Source organism: Salvelinus namaycush, chromosome 3, assembly GCF_016432855.1.
Source record: "Salvelinus namaycush isolate Seneca chromosome 3, SaNama_1.0, whole genome shotgun sequence".
Lineage (NCBI taxonomy): Eukaryota > Metazoa > Chordata > Actinopteri > Salmoniformes > Salmonidae > Salvelinus > Salvelinus namaycush.
In genome coordinates this window covers 84,190,849-84,212,025 of record NC_052309.1, presented here as the reverse complement: position 1 = coordinate 84,212,025, position 21,177 = coordinate 84,190,849, and the positions used below count along the sequence as shown (strand labels likewise).

Genomic DNA, 21,177 nt, shown 5'->3' with positions numbered 1-21,177 from the left:
TACTAACATATTGCCTGCGTAGAAAGATGTGAGAAATAAATGAAAATAAGGGCATTAGACAGAAGACTTTGGTGCAAATGAAAAACCCCATTCCCAGCATAAGCTACATTTGCATTAAGACAAATCTACAAGACAGGAAAAGGTATACATGTTTAAAGTTGTCAATTCCAAACGTCCCAATATTTACCTTTGATTGAAGGTCATTGTTGTGTATACTGTTATGGGTTAACTGTGCAGCAATCAATTATTTTACAGTATGTCTGCAACCACCAATATGGCACGTTTTGCTGTAAGTAATCAAGTCATCTTTTAGTAAACCATTACATGATTCTGAAGTACAGGAAGTTTCACCATCGCCATGCACACAATACATGTAAAATATACAAACACCATTGTTGTCTGTTTGCACACAGTTTATTTAACAATATGGTATATAAGTACGAAATGAGTCATTTTTAACCAGTTTGTACAGTGATTCATTCTTCTTTTTCTGCATATTTACATTGTCAACCTGCATGATTTACAACAGTGAACAGTTTCACCTCAATTCAAGTTTAATGCAAGAGGAAAAAAGATGCACAGAACGCTCTCCAATCACAAATCAGCAAGCAGTCCAAAAGGTATACCCTCGCCACAGTTAAGCTCGGGGAGGTAAATCAAGACTTCAGATTGAAGGATAAACAAAGCAACAAAGATGTCCAACATCTGGAGGACAGAAATACTGGTTCCAAGCCAGTAGAAAACGAACATTCTGGCAGCTGTGGATGAAGGAGCATTTGTGAGAGTCAGTTGTTCACCTCAACATGGTGTTTGGGTGTGCGATAGTTCCTAGCTCTATACAAATACGTTAATATCCCACAAGGACTCTTCTGCAGTACGGAAAGAAAATAAGTCTCACCTAAAGGCATGTGCCCTTTTTGAAAAAATGGTACATTAGAATAATAAATTAGCCAGGAATGAAGAGGGAGCAAAGATGCAAAACCTGGCACAAAAAGTTCAGACAAAATTATTTTACAATCTTCTCAACACAAAAACGCTATGATTTTTTTTGCAAAGGTACAAAATAAAAACATTGAAAAAATTAAATGAAAGACTTGTTTTGAAGAGGTGTCATTAAAAAAACTCCATACCAGAGACATAAAAAAAAAATTTTTTTTAAACAAAATTATTTTCATGGCTGGTCTGAACCCCAAAATATGTTTCCCCCCCACCCATTCTCCTCTTTAACAGCAATAATTATTCAAATCCCTCCGTTTTGTTGGAAGAAATAGCAGTCCCTTGGTTTAAGTAAAGGTTCACAGTCCTTAGGCCTCATCTCTTTACATAGCAGTCAGTACAAAAAGTTATTTGTGGAAAACCGAGAAAACCAAACAAGTCTCGTCACAAAATGCTACAATCCTTCAACAAACTTCTCGAGTGTGTCTCCTGTGGTGTCGCCCACCATATTCAAGTCATTGCTAAGCCTGCCACGGCTGGGCGTGTTAAGCTGCGGGAGCATGGCGCTCTGCTCGGGCGTGCCCATGTGTCCCTGGTCCATGGAGCCTGGCATGAGGCCGCCCAGACTGGGGTGGGGTGAGCCGGAGTGGAGGTTGGCGTGCTGGGGTGAGGGATGGGGCTGTATCCGGGGGGAGGGGCTGGAATGTGGGGGCTGCTGTGAGGGAGGGTGGGGCGACTGCACCGGGGCTGGAGACCTAACCTGGTTGCCCAGGGCGTTGCCCATTGCCTGGCCAGGCAGGTGAGCTCCTCCCTGGGGCTGTCCTTGGAGCATGTGGGGCTGGGGGCTCATGGAGTTGGCCTGGGCTGGAGAGCCCATCTGCTGCTTCAGCATCTGCTGTTGCTGCTGGAGCATCCTCTGCTGGAGGAGGTTTTGGGCCTGGGGCCCGTCCATGCCCATGCCGGGCTGCCCCATCTGGGCCATGGGGGGGAGATGCATGACCCTCTGCTGCTGCATGCGGAGCTGGGAGTAGCTGGCTGCTCCTCCCTGCTGCTGGGGGAACTGGCCTGGAAGGCCCTGGGGCATGGCTCCTTGCTGTTGTTGCTGTTGTTGTTGTTGTTGTTGTTGTTGTTGCTGCTGCATCCGGAGCAGCTGCCTGCGGTAGAGCTGGGGGTTGCCGTTGTGTACGTTCATCAGCTGTTGTCCCTGTGGGCCCATGGCGCCCATACCCTGGGGGCCACCAACCTGCTGAGGGCCAGGCTGCTGCTGCTGCTGCTGGGGGGGCATGCCCACCCCCGGCCTCTGCTGCACCGCCCCAGCCTGCATGGCAGCAGCCATGGCCTGCATCCCAGCCTGGCCTCCCAGGATCGCCTGGGGGTTCTGCTGCTGTTGTTGTTGTTGGGGGTTCTGCTGCTGTTGTTGTTGTTGGGGGTTCTGCTGCTGCTGCTGGCCCGGAAGTTGGCTTGCCTGGTACTTGGCCGTGCGCTGCTTGATGAAGGCGGCCATGAGGTGGGGGTTGGACTTGAGGATGTTGAGCACCTGTTGCTGCTGCTGGGGAGAGCTGGGCGACTTGAGGGTCCTCAGGAGGTCCTGCAGGGCATTAGGGGCGATGTTTCCCGGGATGCCCCGGGGCATGCCCCCTTGTTGCTGGGGCGTCATGCCCTGCTGCTGAGGGGGACCCTGGGGGGGCATGTGGACCCCACCAGGCATCTGAAGACCGGGCTGCTGCTGCATCATGGGCCGCTGCTGCATCAACTGAGTGGAGTTTCCCTGAGCCTGTTGGGGGGGCATGGGGCCACCTTGCTGGGGTAGGCCTTGCTGCTGTTGTTGGACCGCTTGGGGGTTCTGGAGGGGGTTCTGCTGCATCCCCCCCTGGGGGCCCCACTGGCCCTGCTGCATCACTTGGGGGGCCCGGGGCCCCATCATCTGCTGCATCTGCCCTGGCCCCATCTGGCCTTGCATAGGCCCCACCATGCGGGGGTGGTTCATGGGCACACCGTTGGGCATGTTCATGTTGTAGTTCTGTTGCTGCTGCTGCTGCTGCTGCTGCTGCTGCTGCTGCTTGGCCTTGGCCACCATCTCTATGTGCCGGGCCATCTTCAGAGCGGCCAGCGGGGGCGGTTGTTGTTGTTGTGGAATCTGTTGTTGTTGTTGGGGGGGCATGTTGGGTATGTTGGGCAGGGGCGACTGCACCTGATGTAGAGGGGAAGACTGGGGCCCCGGCTTTCCCCCTTGTGGAACCGGCGTTGGCGGCTGGCTGGTGCGCCCGTTGTTGGGAAAGCCGGGTTGTTGTTGGGCCATGCCGGCTGTCACGTTGGGGGGCGGCTGCTGCTGGGGCTGGCTGATGGGTAAGGAGGCCTGGGGGGTGTGGGTGGGCGTGCTGGGGGTCTGTCCGCCCGAGGTGGGGGTGCCGGGGGTGGCTGAGGTAGGTGGCGACGGCAGGCTCTGAGGTGCCATTCCCCGCCCGGCCATAGTGGCCATTCTTCTCCTCATCATCTGAGCCTGTTGTAAGCGGTGCTGGAGCTGCTGCTGCCTCAGCTTGTGCTTGATGTTCAGACAGAAGGGCACAGGACACTTGTTCTCCTGGCAGTGTTTGGCGTGGTAGCAGCACAGGGCGATGAGCTGTTTGCACACGGGGCAGCCACCGTTGGTCTTGCGCTTGCAACCTTTGGTGTGCTGCACCACGCGCTTCATCTTCTGGCAGGAGGGCAGCGAGCAGTTGGCGTTGCGGCACTGACAGGCGTGGACCAGGGACTGGATGCAGCGTTGGATGGAGAGGCGACGGGATTCTTGGGGACTCTGGGAGGCCTCGCCTCCGGCACCACCCGCGCCGTTGCTGTCGTCGTCCAGCCCGAGGCCCCACTTAACCATCTTGTGCTCGTGGCCCTTGGCAGCGTAGCAGTTGATGCATAGGTCAAAGTCCTGCGAGAGAGAAAACACCACATATCACGGTTACACTCATAATAATGTTTCTATGGTTACACACTCCCAGCCCCGCACACATACCTGCACCAACTTGTTACAAATGTGATGACGTTTAATCACAAAATGTATTTAAGGTCCAGCGCTGTCAAAAATATGATATTCCTGTGTTTTATGTATTTCCACATTATGAGGTTGGAATAATACTGTGAAATTGTGAAAATTAAGATAACGTGTAATAGCTGTATGAAAAGACCGCCTGCAATTTCTGCCTGTTTTGGTGGGATGGAGTTTTGGCCTTCCAAGGTAACATAACCAGGCAGTAAAAATGAGTTAATAGATCAATAAGAAAAAGCGTTCCAAACCTCTCTGCCAATAACAGACAATTTTCAGTTTTACCCTCACCACTCAAGCCACTCCCAGACAGTCCTAGCAAAAATCTTACTTGAGAAATGTATCTTTGCTAAGCTTCTTATTTTTTGAACATTTATATTGAAACCATTACATTAAGGTAATTAATTGTTACCCAGAAATGTTTTGATAGAGATAAAAACGGCTGCATTAGACCTTTAAAATCATTCGACAATTTATAAATTATCTTGCCAGAGCATGTTTCCCCAGAATTCAATTGATCAATTATCTTGCCAGAGCATGTTTCCCCAGAATTCAATTGATCAATTATCTTGCCAGAGCATGTTTCCCCAGAATTCAATTGATCAATTATCTTGCCAGAGCATGTTTCCCCAGAATTCCCACACGGTCTCATTGGCATAATACCTGCCCCAACGTTAACATATACTTTGAGTAAAAATATAATAAATTATGCTCTAAGTTAACTTTTTCAGAGCGACGTATTAACATCATACAAGTGTGATGTATGACAAAGTATACTATAACAATGTCTAAAAAGAGCAAAAAGTAATATACTTCCAAAATGCACAATTTTAAAGTGAAATAAACATACAATAAAGTACATTCTTTGCTTCCAGTTAAAAAAAAAGTGAATTGACAATATCCGTGTATTACATGCTGCCAGAGCGTGTGTTGGTGTACGTGTGATGAATCAGCACTATCGCCCCCTGGCTTACCTCACAGACGGTGCAGTGCCAGCGCGTCTCCACGTGGTGTTTACACTCGTTGCAGGTGTAGACGAAGCGGTCCTGGCCCTGGTTGTGCAGCTCCACCAACATACACATGGTGCTCCACTTGCACCTCCGCAGAGAGCTGAACTCCCAGTGCTTGTCCCGGGCCAGGGTGAGGAAGGCGTCGCGGCCGTCCATCAGGTCGCAGGTCAGCAGGGGGTCTGGATCCATGATGGGGGGGAGGGTGTTGACCGAGGGTCCCGCGTGCAGATGGATCACAAAGAACACCTGAGGGAGAGGGTGGAGAGGGAGGTAGACATAAGTCATCAGATTATCAGACAAAAGAGAGGACAGGAAGTCACAAGCTAGAAGTGGTTGTGTTTCAATATCCACACTAGCACACCAGTTAGAATGCAAGTTCAATGCATTGCTTCATTCTAAGTGATATGTTAGTGTTGGATCTGAGCCTCCACAGATACTGTGACCACAGAAGTCCTTACAAAACTGATCAACTGAACTAAAGGAGTGAGAGATGAGGAAGGTAACGGGGCTTTACAGTGTGTTTCCCCCACTACAACAACAGATTATCAACAGAACACAACAGCAGTGTTATATGAGTGGGTGGAGTGAGTGACATCTACCTCCTTGTGTTTCTCCAGGGTGGAGTAGAGCTTCTGGGACAGGTCGTTGGCTACATTGAGCATGCCAGGCTTCTTCTTATTGGCTCGGCTCACGCTGCTCTTGTTTTTATTGGTCTTCTTGTTGTTCTTCTTCTTGGCGTTTTTGCTATCAGCAGTGTGCTGATATGAGAGAGAGAGAGAGAGAGGGGGGGGAGAGACAAAGCGCTGTTAAGAGGCGATGGACATAAATAAATGGCAAAAAAAAGAATAGGTCGGTGACATGCTTTGACCAAGTGGCTGGTCAAAGCATGTCAAAAGCATGTTCGACAGTCCTCCTGTCAAAAGACAGGAGGACAGAAACCATCATCTGCCCTCTCCTCTGATAGGTAGACGTTTTCACAGTACTGCTTATACCAATGAAATCCCCTGAGACCTCTACAAATTCATAGGACATGGTGTCTAGGGGTGGGATTGGATCCACCCCTTCATCGTACAAAGCACTCCCTGTCAGCACTCCGTTTTACCTCGGGGGTCTCACAGGAGGCCACGTTCTCTTCCTTCTTCCTCTCCTCCTCCTCCTGCTCCAGCTCCTTGATGCTCTCCTCCAGCACGTTGGGCCAGAAGTCGCCTTCGAAGTAGGGCATCTCGTTGGCACTGGTAATACGGTCCTCCGTGGCCTGCTTGAAGATGTCCTGGAGAATAGACGCCTGTTACTTGGACTGTACAGATGGGTCTGATGGTGTGGGATAATGCCACACTCAAAACAGCATTTAATAAGAAAGGTAAGCATGGGCCCACGACAGAAACCACGTAAAAATACCATTTCTTATTGTACCAATTCCAGATGAGTCACTCTGAGTTCCAATCCTTTGCCTTCTGTTTGGTGCCTAATGAACACAGCCAGGGGCCCCTTCATGTCTCACCTTGAAGTCATGGAGGATCCTCTCTGCGAAGGCCTTCTCCAGCATCTTCCTGTACCACTCCTGCAGCCTCTTGGGCTTGGGGATCTTCTGGTCCTGCGGGTGGCAGTGGAAGATGTAGTCGTCCCCTTCACTGGGGGGGCACGCCCAGATATGACCATACACATAGCTGCATGGGACCAGGGATGGAAAAGACAGCTTTTAGGTTCAACGTCACGCATTTCAAGGTACTGAGACAAATATCTTGGGGAATTTCTTTGTTAAGAAATTATTTCAAAATGAGAATGCAAGATTTAGCTATTCCTAAACCTGCCTGGACACACACAAACGGTTTTACAGACATAAATTAGGCCCAGTCCTGGACTAAGAAGCATGTTCAATGGAATATTCTCCACTGAAATAGCTTTTTAGTCCAGGAATAGACTTAATCGGTGTACAGGAAACCAGCCTGGAAAAGCAGTGTGATGATTGAATGGGAGTGTTGTCACCGGTATTGAAAACCTACCCCAGTTTCTTAACGTACTCCAGGTACCCTATCAAGATCTCATGGTAGACTGCCGTCCTCAACGCCCGGGGCTTGAAGAAGTGAATACTGTCCAGATACGATATGTAAACCCGTCTGGAGAGAAGGAGAAACACTGACAGTGTTACACTGACAGCTATAGCTAACCTGGTTAACTAGGTGTGTTACACTGACAGCTATAGCTAACCTGGTTAACTAGGTGTGTTACACTGACAGCTATAGCTAACCTGGTTAACTAGGTGTGTTACACTGACAGCTATAGCTAACCTGGTTAACCAGGTGTGTTACACTGACAGCTATAGCTAACCTGGTTAACCAGGTGTGTTACACTGACAGCTATAGCTAACCTGGTTAACTAGGTGTTTTACACTGACAAGTATAGCTAAACTGGTTAACTAGGTGTGTTACACTGACAGCTATAGCTAACCTGGTTAACTAGGTGTGTTACACTGACAGCTATAGCTAACCTGGTGTGTTACACTGACAACTATAGCTAACCTGGTTAACTAGGTGTGTTACACTGACAGCTATAGCTAACCTGGTGTGTTACACTGACAACTATAGCTAACCTGGTTAACTAGGTGTCTTACACTGACAACTATAGCTAACCTGGTTAACTAGGTGTGTTACACTGACAGCTATAGCTAACCTGGTTAACCAGGTGTGTTACACTGACAACTATAGCTAACCCGTTTAACCAGATGTTTAACACTAACAACTATACTGTTCAGAAGAGTGCCTTACACTACTCTTTAAAATAATACTACATAAACTCAGCAAAAAATAAATGTCCCTTTATCAGGACCCTGTCTTTTAAAGATAATTAGTAAAAATACAAATAACTTTACACATCTTTATTGTAAAGGGTTTAAACACTGTTTTCCATGTTTCCACGTCGTCGCCTATGGGCACAAACCCACCGTCGCTGGACCAGACAGGACTGGCAAAAAGTGCTCTTCACTGACGATTCACGTTTTTGTTTCACCAGGGGTGATGGTCGGATTTGCGTTTATCGTCGAAGGAATGAGCGTTACACTGAGGCCTGTACTCTGGAGCGGGATGGATTTGGAGGTGGAGGGTCTGTCATGGTCTGGGGTGGTGTGTCATTGTAGACAAACTCTCTGCGTTACAGGGAAGACATCCTCCTCCCTCATGTGGTACCCTTCCTGCAGGCTCATCCTGACATGACCCTCCAGCATGACAATGCCACCAGCCATACTGCTGATTTCCTGCAAGACAGGTATGTCAGTGTTCTGCCATGGACAGCGAACAGCCCGGATCTCAATCCCATTAAGCACGTCTGGGACCTGTTGGATCAGAGAGTAAGGGCTAGGGCCATTCCCCCCAGAAATGTCCGGGAACTTGCAGGTGCCTTGGTGGAAAAGTGGGGTAACATCTCACAGCAAGAACTGGCAAACCTGGTGCAGTCCATGAGGAGGAGATGCACTGCAGTACTTAATGCAGCTGGTGGCCACACCAGATACTGACTGTTACTTTTGACCCCCCCTTTGTTCAGGGACACATTATTCCATTTCTGTTAGTCACATGTCTGTGGAACTTGTTCAGTTTATGTCTCAGTTGTTGAATCTTGTTGTTCATACAAATATTTACACATGTTAAGTTTGCTGAAAATAAACGCAGTTGACAGTGAGAGGACGTTTCTTTTTTTGCTGAGTTTATATTATTATCATCCTCGTTCTGAAGTGTTGGGAACGAGTGTATTACTGTTAAGTGTATTTTAAGAAGTGTATTATGTTGTGTTATTACTACATTATGAAGTGTTTACCTGGTGTTGGGGAAGGCACACTCGGAACCGTACTCCTGGACGTGCATACCGAAGAAACACACGTCCACACCGTCAATCTCCTCAAACGCAAAAAGTGCTTTGGTTCTGTAAGGGAAGGTCTCCTGCATTTCACCCGAGTCCACAAACCTGGGGAGACAAACACAGTTAATCAATTAATTAGTGAATTAAACATTTATATAGTGCTTGAAATCTCCACATCCACAACCACATGGAACATCACTCATCATTAACGGTGTAGACGCCTTCTGCCACAGAATCTCCTCAGCACTATCAAGAACACTACCGCGCCATCGCTTTCCAACCAAGGTGCATGAACAAAGGAGCAAACTGAAGATGAGAAACATATTGGAGCAACTCTTGGAATAGAACTTTATTAGAATAATCCTCAATGAACATCTTTCTCAACATATCAATACTTTTTAAACCAGTTTATTGGACAAGGGGCCATTTCACTGTTGGACCAGCTGCAGTCCTTCCTTACCTAGATTTCATGCCAGGTTTGATCTCAACATTTTTGTCGGAGCTAGCCACCACCCGTACAAACACCTCCCCAGCCTCAGGGTGGTTCTGCCTCTTCAAGTACTTATTCACCCGGTCCTCAATGTACATGCCCAACCTCGTCGTCTGTAGCCCTGCGAGACAGATACCATCAAATACTTTAGTTGTCCTACAGGTTATACAGATGCAGGTCATATCAAGACTCACATCCTCATCACGATTTACTGAAATAACTTCCATCTCACGTCTACAATGGTGGATCCACTCGGATCGCCACAATTATTCAACACACTCTCAAGCTTACTTTTGGCCGCGAACTTGTTCTCTTTCCTCGTCTTGCCGGACTTCTTCAGACAGATGTCGCAAATGAAGCTGAGGGAAAGTGGAAGTGTCAAATAGACAGTCAGAAACAGTGATCAGAAGACACATGGGGCCGTTGGTCTGTTCAGGGTACACGAGGCTTACCCCGATGGCCAGATGACATCATAATGCAGCACACAGATCTGGTGCATCTTCCGTCCACAGTCTTTACATTCAACAAACCTGTGTAAGGAGAGAGAGGAGGCTGGTCAGAGAAGATAGACCAACACCTCGGTCTCCAAGAAGAGACTTTATTGTTCCCAGATACTCCAGAGTGGGCAATAGATACAACAGTGGACTGACATATGGGCGTGAGACAAAATACTAATGCGTTGGATAACTGGACGTACAAGAGTTGGGGTCAATTCAGGAAGTGACTTCAATTCATTAAAATGGAATTGACCCTGAACCTTGGTATACACCCTTTAAAAATGTAGTGGTAAATGTCAGTGACTGATAGTAATGAATCTAGTTACATCAAATATAATTTAGAATTTTCACCTAATTCAAAACACTTTTGCAGCCACCATTGCCCATGTACTTGGGGCGGTCATCTCATGCTTCGTGATCGAATGGAAAAAGCGAGGGACAGGTGCAAGAGACAAGGCCCATACACTATTCACCATCGATGGTTATTCATTTTAATTTCTTTGTTTGACAGATCTCTCAGCTCAGGACAATACTTTCATCCTCCGGTATTTTAAATGCAGTGTACCCACTTGTGTGGCTGATTAGTGCTTGTAAACGGTCCAAATAAAGCCGGTACTGTGATGCATACTGTACATGACGGATCAACGCCAACAGATTTAGAAGCTTTAAAGCAGAATGAAAAGGGCTAAAACCCCATCAAACGTAAACAGTTTGAGACGTTAAGGTACACCAATACTCACGGTTCTGGATCCAACATGTCGTTTTTCTTCTTTTCAAACTGGTCTTTAGATATCATACTGGAGGACGGAGAGACAACGGATGACCAGTTAGAATAAGTTCTGATACTCTACGGCCAGCGCCCCCAACACGCAGCCCACTCATTTAAATACAGATTCCCTTTTTTCATAAGCTGTGACTATAATTAGCTAAGCCTACCACTTCTGGACCAGTATTTATAATCATGTACTAAGGATATCCACTAGGGAAAGATGGAATCAGTGGAGACTTAAGGGCGGTTACTTCCACTAACTAAATGTTCACTTAGTCATGTATTGATGAAAATTCAAGTTAAGTGAAAGTTAGGATTCGCTCCAGAATGTGGTAGTAAATAAAAACTACGGAACTAATCCAAATCAAACAGAGCATTGTTTCCCAGTGGTTTTCCAATGTACTGACATGAAAACGTTACCACAGATTCCACCACGAACTTACGTCTGTGGCTGTGCCGGGTCGTCTCCCAGGGTGACGTTATTGCCCTGGATCTCGTTGAAGCACTTCTCACAGAAGTGATACCTGTCGGCAACAAGGCCATATTTGGGTGAGCTAGAGCGAGCACACAGTAGCAGAAGCACAGGGAAAGTTGGCAAGCCGGCACACGGGTGGCAGAATGGGTGGCGGAAATGGTTGTCAGAATGGCAAAGCATAACACAGGCAGAGGACAGAGACAAGAGGACAGAAAGGCAGAGGACAGAGACAAGAGGACAGAAAGGCAGAGGACAGAGACAAGAGGACAGAAAGGCAGAGGACAGAGACAAGCAAACAGGGCAGAGTGAAGGTAGAACTCAGGTTAGTCACCATGGAAATGGTCATGACAGTCATTCACACATCTTCTCATACAAGCATACTGAAATGACACAGCAACGCTAACCATGTTGATGGGAGGAACATGAATGTTAATATAAGCAAAGTAAATCATTAGTACATTTGAATATCCCTACTACTAAGTATAACCACTTGGCTGAACTACTAAGTTCCACTACTTCTCTGCATAAAGCTTTAGTAACGCGCAGGCATATGATATGATTGATATGATCATGTCAGTTGGGAGAATGTTGGAGTGAATGCCAGCCCTGGTGATGTAGGGGAGAGAGGGACGCACTCAGAACACACCACAGACATATGGATCACCTCTGCTTGTCTTGGGAACTTTTCATAACAATTTTTGTTGAGATTACTTTTTAAAATGTGGGTAAATAACTACAGTGTAAAATGCATCAACGTGCTTCCAGAAGGGATAGAGTAGTTAACCCCAACGAGCTTCACTGCGTTGAGGTCAGAGTAACTCCACTACATGCAACTGCAATGCATCGGAATGGTATTTGGGGCTACTGAAGTGCAATAGCAATTTGTGAACAGCAGGGGGAGCAGTGGTGCTGATATTGCAGCACATCGGGCTTGAAGGGAAACCTAAGATCCTGTCGATGTAGGCTACACTCCTTTTAACAACATGTAACACTTCCAGTATCTAGTATGCACCATCCCTCTGGTGAAATAACATCTTAGAATACTCTCATCATAATTATTCATTGTTTTTCATGTACCTGAACTAACATTACAATGTACTGTGAGAGCACAATCCTATTCCCCTTCTCTCTCTCCCCTCTCCTTCACAGTAGCATCTGCCCTGCCTACTTACAACCCCCCCCCCCCGGAGTGTGGACTTACCTGTTCTGGTAGCTGAAGTAGGTTCCGTCTCTGGAGATGGTGCACAGCTGTTTGCCATAGCAGCAGAGGGTCTGGGGTGAGAACTCAAACTGTGGAGGAACACAGAGAGAAAGGGTTCGTGAACCGACTTCTACACTGTCTAGCATTCAGCCAGGTCAGTCCTGTCCACAGATTCTCCCATCCACTTCTACACTGTCTAGCATTCAGCCAGGTCAGTCCTGTCCACAGATTCTCCCATCCACTTCTACACTGTCTAGCATTCAGCCAGGTCAGTCCTGTCCACAGATTCTCCCAAATTAAAACCTAGTGTTCCTCTGAAAGTTCCCCTTTCACTGGTACGTATAGCCTCAGGCTTACATCCCAAAGGGCACTCTATTCCCTATGTAGTACACTATTTTTTTTTTACCAGGGCCCATTGGGCATAGTGCACTACATAGGGAATAGAGTCCCATTTGGGAAGCAACCTCAGTGTCACAAGTACCACAGGAAGTCAAAAGGCTCATCATGTTAAGTCAAGTGTTCCAATCTTTGTAAGGACCATCTAGCCATGGAGTCATACAGGTGGCTGTCTGTCACACAGTAAACACAGCAGCGCATGGTTATGCATGTCTGGAGGGGTTAGTTAGGGATGTTTGTCATGTCGTGTAATTTCAGACTGTTAAATAGCCATCACTAACCGACTTCCACCCGGTTACGCAACCCTGCACCTTAGAGGCTGCTGCCCTATATACATAGACTTGGAATCACTGGACACTTCAAAAATGGAACACTAGTCACTTTAATTAAGTTCAAATAATGATTACATACTACTTTTCTCCTCTCATATGTATATACTGTATTCTACTCCACTGTATTTTAGTCAATGCCACTCCGACATTGTTCTACCTAATATTCATATATTTCTTAATTCCATTATTGTACTTTTAGATTGTGTGTATTGTTAGATATTACTGCATTGTTGGAGCTAGGAACACAAGCATTTCGCTACACCCGCAATAACATCTGCTAAATATGTGTATGTGACCAGTAAAACTTGATTAGAATTGCAGAGCATTGGTATCCTCTTAAATGACAGTACAGTGCGTTCGTAAAATATTCAGACCCCTTGACTTTTTCCACTTTGTTACGTTACAGTCTTATTCTAAAATTGTTTAAATTGTTTTTTCCCCCTCAATCTACACAAACTACCCCATAACGACAAAGCAAAAACAGGTTCAGACATTCTTGCAAAAAATATCACATTTACAAAATTATTCTGAACCTTTACTCAGTACTTTGTTGAAGCACCTCTGGCAGCGATTACAGCCTTCAGTCTTCTTAGGTGACGCTACAAGCTTGGCACACCTATATTTGCGAGTTTCTCCCATTCTTCTCTGCAAATCCTCTCAAGCTCTGTCAGGTTGGATGGGGTGCGTCGCTGCACAGCTATTTTCAGGTCTCTGCAGATATGTTCAATTGGGTTGAAATCCGGGCTCTGGCTGGGCCACTCAAGGACATTCAGAGACTTGTCCTGAAGCCACTCCTGCGTTGTCTTGGCTGTGTGCTTAGGGTCGTTGTCCTGTTGGAAGGTGAACCTTCACCCCAGTCTGAGGTCCTGAGCGCTCTGGAGCAGGTTTTCATCAAGGATATCTCTGTACTTCGCTCCGTACATCTTTGCCTCGTTCCTGACTAGTCTCCCACTCTCTGCCGCTGAAAAACATCCCCACAGCATGATGCTGCCACCACCATGCTTCACCGTAGGGATGGTGCCAGGTTTTGTCCAGATGTGACGCTTGGCATTCAGGCCAAAGAGTTCAATCTTGGTTTCATCAGACCAAAGAATCTTGCTTCTCATGGTCTGGGAGGCCTTTTGGCCAACCCCCGAGCGCGCTGTCATGAGCCTTTTACTGAGGAGTGGCTTCCATCTAGCCACTCTACCATAAAGGCCTGATTGGTGGAGTGCTGCAGAGATTGTTGCCCTTCTGGAAGGTTCTGTCCGGGGGTATCGTCGGACGGGGCCACATTGTCTCCAGACCCCTCCTGTCTCAGACTATTGCAGCATAAATCCTGGAGGCTGTGTCAGGGGGCTAGGGTCAGTCTGTTATATCTGGAGTATTTCTCCTCTCTGAGCCCTAGGACCATGCCTCAGGACTACCTGGCCTGATGACTCCTTGCTGCTGCTCCAGTTTCAACTGTGCTGCCTGCGGCTATGGAACCCTGATCTGTTCACCGGAAGTGCTACCTGTCCCAGACCTGCTGTTTTCAACTCTCTAGAGACAGCAGGAGTGGTAGAGATACTCTGAATGATCAGCTATGAAAAGCCAACTGACATTTACTCCTGAGGTGCTGACCTGTTGCACCCTCTACAACCACTGTGATTATTATTATTTGACCCTGCTGGTCATCTATGAACATTTGAACATCTTGGCCATGTTCTGTTATAATCTCCACCCGGCACAGCCAGAAGAGGACTGGCCACCCCTCATAGCCTGGTTCCTCTCTAGGTTTCTTCCTAGGGAGTTTTTCCTAGCCACCGTGCTTCTACACCTGCATTGCTTGCTGTTTGGGGTTTTAGGCTGGGTTTCTGTACAGCACTTTGTGACCGCAGCTGATGTAAGAAGGGCTTTCTTCTGCCTAAATGTATTTATTTTTTTATTAAAAAATTGATTGATTCTCCCATCTCCACAGAGGAACTCTGGAGCTCTGTCAGAGTGACCATCGGGTTCTTGGTCACGTCCCTGACAAAGGCCCTTCTTCCCCGATTGCTTAGTTTGGCCTAGCGGCCAGTTCTAGGAAGAGTCTTGGTGGTTCCAAACTTCTTCCATTTAAGAATGATGGAGGCCACTGAATTTTTTTGGTACCCTTCCCCAGATCTGTTTCTCGACACAATCCTGTCTCAGAGCTCTACGGACAATTCCTTCAACCGCATGGCTTGGTTTTTGCTCTGACATGCACTGTCAACTGTGGGACCTTATATAGACAGGTGTTTTCCTTTTCAAATCATGTCCAATTTATTTAATTTTCCACAGGTGAACTCCAATCAAGTTGTAGAAACATCAAGAATGATCAATGGAAACAGGATGCACCTGAGCTCAATTTCAAGTCTCATAGACAAGGGTTTGAATACTTATGTAAATAAGGTACTTTAGTTTATTTTATTTATACATTTGCAAACATTTATAAAAAAAAAACTGTTTGCTTTATAATTATAGGGTGTTGTGTTTAGATTGATAAGGATTTGTATTTATTTAATCAATTTTAGAATAAGGCTGTAACGTAACAAAATGTGGAAAAAGGGGTCTGAAAACTTTCCGAATGCACTGTAGGTCATCAGCAGCAATGTGCCATGGTTTCCCACCTTGAGACCGTCTACAGCCCAAACCTGGCTAACAGGCCCATATATCAAGGGACACAAGTTATTCCTATTTAGGTAACTCCTGGCCCTCACGATAACCTACAGTTAAAGCTGAGAGTTTCTCCTGGTCCTAACGATAACCTACAATTAGAGCTGAGAGTTTCTCCTGGTCCTAACGATAACCTACAATTAGAGCTGAGAGTTTCTCCTGGCCCTAACGATAACCTACAATTAGAGCTGAGAGTTTCTCCTGGTCCTAACGATAACCTACAGTTAGAGCTGAGAGTTTCTCCTGGTCCTAACGATAACCTACAGTTAGAGCTGAGAGTTTCTCCTGGCCCTAACGATAACCTACAATTAGAGGTGAGAGTTTCTCCTGGTCCTAACGATAACCTACAATTAGAGCTGAGAGTTTCTCCTGGTCCTAGTGATAACCTACAGTTAGAGCTGAGAGTTTCTCCTGGCCCTCACGATAACCTACAATTAGAGCTGAGAGTTTCTCCTGGTCCTAGTGATAACCTACAGTTAGAGCTGAGAGTTTCTCCTGGTCCTAACGATAACCTACAGTTAGAGCTGAGAGTTTCTCCTGGCCCTAACGATAACCTACAGTTAGAGCTGAGAGTTTCTCCTGGTCCTAACGATAACCTACAGTTAGAGCTGAGAGTTTCTCCTGGCCCTCACGATAACCTACAATTAGAGCTGAGAGTTTCTCCTGGCCCTCACGATGACCTACAGTTAGAGCTGAGAGTTTCTCCTGGTCCTAACGATAACCTACAGTTAGAGCTGAGAGTTTCTCCTGGCCCTAACGATAACCTACAGTTAGAGCTGAGAGTTTCTCCTGGTCCTAACGATAACCTACAATTAGAGCTGAGAGTTTCTCCTGGCCCTAACGATAACAACCTACAGTTAGAGCTGAGAGTTTCTCCTGGTCCTAACGATAACCTACAATTAGAGCTGAGAGTTTCTCCTGGCCCTAACGATAACCTACAGTTAGAGCTGAGAGTTTCTCCTGGCCCTAACGATAACCTACAGTTAGAGCTGAGAGTTTCTCCAGATCAAAAAACTTGTAGTCTCCCTTCCACCTTCCCTCCATTACTCTTCCTCCACTCACTCAGTCTCACCTTCCTACCGCAGCAGTAGCCCAGGCTGACCATGACAGGGTCTATCTCCAGCTCAAACACCACTAACCTCCCGCTCTACTCCTTCTCTTTCCTCCACTAACATCCCTCGATCTATCCTCCTTCCCTCCCATCATCTCACCTTCCTGCCGCAGCAGTAGCCCAGGCTGACCATGACGGGGTCTATCTCCAGCTCAAACACCTCGGCCAGCTTGGAGCAGTACTTGTAGACGCGGGACGTCTTGCGGTTGTAGATCCAGGCGTTGTTGAACATGACCCAGATGTCTTCCACGTACTGCCAGGGTTCCTGGTACTGACCTGTGTCCAACTTACGCTTTATAGTGGACAGGTCCATAGGTTTCTTCACTATGTCAAAGTAGTCCTGAAGGGGGAGGAGGGGAATGGTTAGAAGAGAGTTAAGTGATACTGACAGTACAGTCACAGGAATCAGCGTTGCAATGTGTCTTGACAAAAATGACATGAACATGGTTATGAGACTGCTTTATCATTCACTATCAAGCTTCAGTACAATCAATGAAATGTGGCTGTGAGAGAGAGCTTCACTGGTATTGTCAGAGAGAGCTTCACTGGTATTGTCAGAGAGAGCTTCACTGGTATTGTCAGAGAGAGCTTCACTGGTATTGTCAGAGAGAGCTTCACTGGTATTGTCAGAGAGAGCTTCACTGGTATTGTCAGAGAGAGCTTCACTGGTATTGTCAGAGAGAGCTTCACTGGTATTGTCAGAGAGAGCTTCACTGGTATTGTCAGAGAGAGCTTCACTGGTATTGTCAGAGAGAGCTTCACTGATATTGTCAGAGAGAGCTTCACTGATATTGTCAGAGAGAGCTTCACTGATATTGTCAGAGAGAGCTTCACTGATATTGTCAGAGAGAGCTTCACTGATATTGTCAGAGAGAGCTTCACTGATATTGTCAGAGAGAGCTTCACTGATATTGTCAGAGAGAGCTTCACTGATATTGTCAGAGAGAGCTTCACTGATAGCTCTGACCAGAATGATATGGACATGGTTATGAGAAAGATCCTTAATCCTTATTGAGCCTCGGCTATATCTATGAAATCTGTATAGAATTGAGAAACTAGTTAATTTGTCATTTGTTTTCATATCAATACATGACTAGGCATAACCAATCAAGAGAGAGACTCTCAGGGTGTACGACTATCTAAGTGTGTGTACATGAGTCTGGGTGTACTCACGGGGATGCCCAGCAGCATGGGGTCGACAGGCTGTCTGAAGGGCAGAGACTCTGGGTCCTGTCTGTAGAGGGCCTCTAGTGTGGGCATCAGGGCCTGGCGCAGCTCCTCTGGCTTAAAGACTGCAGGGAGGACAGAGCGGTCAGGGCTCTATTCAAAAGAATCATGTACAACATCATAGAATTCTATCATGAAGAACAAAAAGTATAATCTGTCATGTGGAAAAGGGACATCGTGAAGGCTCTATTTATTCTATTTCTATCTGACATTCAGAACTCTTCAGTGTCTTCACAGGGTCAGTTATCATGGTCAAGTCATATTGACAGAGTTGTTGTGAAGATGGGGAGAGAGGTGTCTTGTAAAAAGATGCTCTGTGTTTTTGACACAAAGGTCAACTGTTCTAGTTGTTCAGGCTCTGGTCTCATCTCGATTACTGTCCGGTAATACGGTCGAGTGCAGCAAAGAAAGACCTGGCAAAGTTGCAGCTGGCTCAGAGCAGCATACACAGAACAAATATCAACAATATGCATGATAGTCTTTCATGGTTGAGGAGAAATGTACTATTTATCTTCTAGTCTTTTTAAAAAACGTGTTGAAAATGCCTAACCACTTGTATAATCTATTGCATACACTACAAAACAGACATACCACCCCAGACACACCACTATGGGTTTCTTCACAGCAGCCAAACCAAAAACAGATTGAATGCATCGCTCAGTTATGCATAGAGCCGTCTCATAGTGGAATGCTCTGCCGCCAGAGGTTACTCTCTTAGCTTTAAAAACAGAACATATTGAATCACAGCACCTCCTCTAAAGATCTCATTTAACTGGACATAAGAATATAGTGTTTAAATAGTATTTGTGTTGTCTTTTGGCATCTTTCCAATATGAAACTCATATTTATTTATTTTTTAATTTTAATATCTTCTGTTGTTCTTGTTCTGTTCTGTACTTGTCATGTATTTGTACGGTTCATGTGGACCTCAGGAAGAGTAGATGCTGCATGTGCAGTAGCTAATGGGGATCCTAATAAACAGGGGAAAGGTGACGACTGACAAAACTGAGGAAAGAGCTGCAATAAGATAGGACCAGCTGGGGAAAAACTACTAGTCATTGGATAAACTCCTGGCCCCGGCTAGTTTTACACAAAACCAGGTCCTCACTTTTTTTGCGGTTCTGAGTGGGGGAGGAGGACGCTGCCGTGCCGTTGACCCCGCCCTCCTCCTCCTCTTTGGGTTCCTTCTTAATCTCTGGCTTCTTCCCCTCCTTTGTCTCCATTGGCTCCTGCTTAGGCTCCGCCCCGTCTGGCTCCTCCTCCTTGACCATGAGGGGTTTGGTGTCTTTTGGGTCTTCGTCCTGCTATGGGGCACAGCTACATTTAGAGGGTGCACTTAGACAAATCTGTAGGACACTACGTTTTGAAAGATGGAGGGAAACGTGGCCACTGTACCAGATAAACAAGATGAGTTCATATGAATTTTTATATTTCCATCCAAGAGCACTTGCATTCATAATGTACATATAAATAGAAAGCTCTGGTTGTTCAAGTGTATTGTAGTCAATGTTGATTCTAGGACTACAAGTTTAAGTCCTCACCTCCATTTTGAAGTCGCTGGGCTGCCTTTTCCCCGAGCCACAGTCGTCCTCCTCGTCGTCGTCCTCCTCCTCCTCCTCGTCATCCTCGTCTTTGTGCTCGGCTTTGTGCTCCGTTTGGGCCATGTCTGGTGGGGCCTGTTGGGAGTGGACCTCTGCCACCGAGCCTGGGGTGGGCATGCGGTTATCTATACTGGCTGGCGCCTGGGACAGCTAGAGGGGGAAAATGTGAGAATAACCCTTCAAAGCAAAGGCTGGGTGCTGGCTATAACTGTTGACTGGCACAACAACAAGTCATTAAGAGCTGGCATGTGAAAGAAACACCATATTGTTAATAAAGCTTTAGTATCACTCCAAGCATGCTGTTCCTTCAATAGACCTTTTTAACTGTGGAAAAGCTGCATGGGTGCAGCTTTAAAAAGAGTAACAAAGGCTGCTTTAAAAAGAGCATCCATTTATTTCCTGACTATATGACCTAAGCAGGAAATACTCTGGGCCCTAGTGAAAGAATATAACTAGCCATGAGTTCTCCTCGCCAGTTCACCAGGTACAACTCCCTACAAGAGTGTTGTTAATCCTAAGCAGGTATTTTACCGGCGTGCTGGGGGGCTGCACTGAGCTGGGCTGCGTCTGGCTGGGGGTCCCCGGCTGCTGATGCTGCAGGGGCGTGAGCGGCTGGGAGGGGGCAGCAGGGGACTGCATGCCCAGGGTCGAGGGGGGCCGGGCAGGGAGGCCGCCGCTGGGGACGTGAGTGGGGGTGGAGGACGGTGAAGGCTGAGCCTGGGGGGGTGGGTGGGAGTGGGGGTGCTGGAGCTGCTGCAGGTTAGCCGAGGCGTTGGGTGGAGGGGTGGCGCGGGGCAGGGGGGGCTGGGATACAGAAGTTACAGTTAGAGCTCCATCTACTATTACATATTCACACTGTTACAAACCTACCCACTCAGACACGTACATATTCTAACACGACACTTATATTGACAACCAAGAACACATACAATGCAGCTCCTTCAAATATGATCAAACCAACAGCAGAGATTATCAATGCAACAGATCACAAGCCCCATCTGTGTGAGTGTCTCCCTCCTCACCTGAGTGACAGCTGCCTGTGCTTGCGGCTGGCCGAGGGAGCCCAGGTTGTTCATAATCATTCCCCCGCCAGGGGCGGTGTTGGGAGAGAACTGGCTCTGGGGCATGAACTGGCTCTGATTGGCTGTCTGTCCCACCATGCTGTTGGCGTGCTGTCCCATCATGCCTTGCACCTGGGGCATCCTGGATGGGGACATGCCCATCTGGGGAAAGGAGAAGAAAAACACAGACACGTTATACAGAGGAAACCTCTATCTTTCATTGAGACCATGCCAAGAATAATTGCGCATCTAAATTAGATCAGAACTGGGTTCAAATACTATTTAAAATTAATTATTTTTTAAACTTCAGCTGTGCTTAATTGAGATTGCCGGGTGAAATGGAACCAATAGAAAAGTCACAAAAGTGCAAACCCCACCCACCTGTTACTCCAGAAGGGCTAAAGGAAATGCTCAAAGTTTTTTAAAGATGTAGAAAAGTATTTAAACCCAGGTCTGAATGGGATACAATAACACACAGGCCACCAAGACAATACTCCTTATGAAAGGCCTGAGGCGTAATAAACTAACAGTGT

General features: G+C 46.7%; 1 protein-coding gene across 5 annotated transcripts in view; it reads right to left on the bottom strand.

The window, feature by feature from the left end:
• Positions 1-398: 398 nt before the first annotated feature.
• Positions 399-21,177, bottom strand: part of LOC120041333 (CREB-binding protein-like) — a 72,532-nt gene continuing 51,753 nt past the window's right edge. For 2 of the 5 annotated variants that reach the window (XM_038986275.1, XM_038986304.1), the window contains 19 exons: positions 20,606-20,806; positions 20,115-20,387; positions 19,524-19,733; positions 19,091-19,286; positions 17,929-18,047; positions 16,856-17,095; positions 12,262-12,350; positions 11,029-11,139; positions 10,557-10,613; positions 9,772-9,849; positions 9,611-9,678; positions 9,290-9,440; positions 8,788-8,934; positions 6,984-7,097; positions 6,482-6,647; positions 6,083-6,250; positions 5,580-5,738; positions 4,945-5,226; positions 399-3,856 (listed from right to left, as the gene is read on the bottom strand). In XM_038986275.1, the coding sequence (XP_038842203.1) occupies positions 1,391-3,856; positions 4,945-5,226; positions 5,580-5,738; positions 6,083-6,250; positions 6,482-6,647; positions 6,984-7,097; positions 8,788-8,934; positions 9,290-9,440; positions 9,611-9,678; positions 9,772-9,849; positions 10,557-10,613; positions 11,029-11,139; positions 12,262-12,350; positions 16,856-17,095; positions 17,929-18,047; positions 19,091-19,286; positions 19,524-19,733; positions 20,115-20,387; positions 20,606-20,806 (5,295 nt within the window). In that variant the 3' untranslated portion in view covers positions 399-1,390. The remainder of the gene's footprint in view (positions 3,857-4,944; positions 5,227-5,579; positions 5,739-6,082; positions 6,251-6,481; positions 6,648-6,983; positions 7,098-8,787; positions 8,935-9,289; positions 9,441-9,610; positions 9,679-9,771; positions 9,850-10,556; positions 10,614-11,028; positions 11,140-12,261; positions 12,351-16,855; positions 17,096-17,928; positions 18,048-19,090; positions 19,287-19,523; positions 19,734-20,114; positions 20,388-20,605; positions 20,807-21,177) is intronic. The other 3 variants (XM_038986289.1, XM_038986281.1, XM_038986298.1) reach the window with 3 other exon arrangements.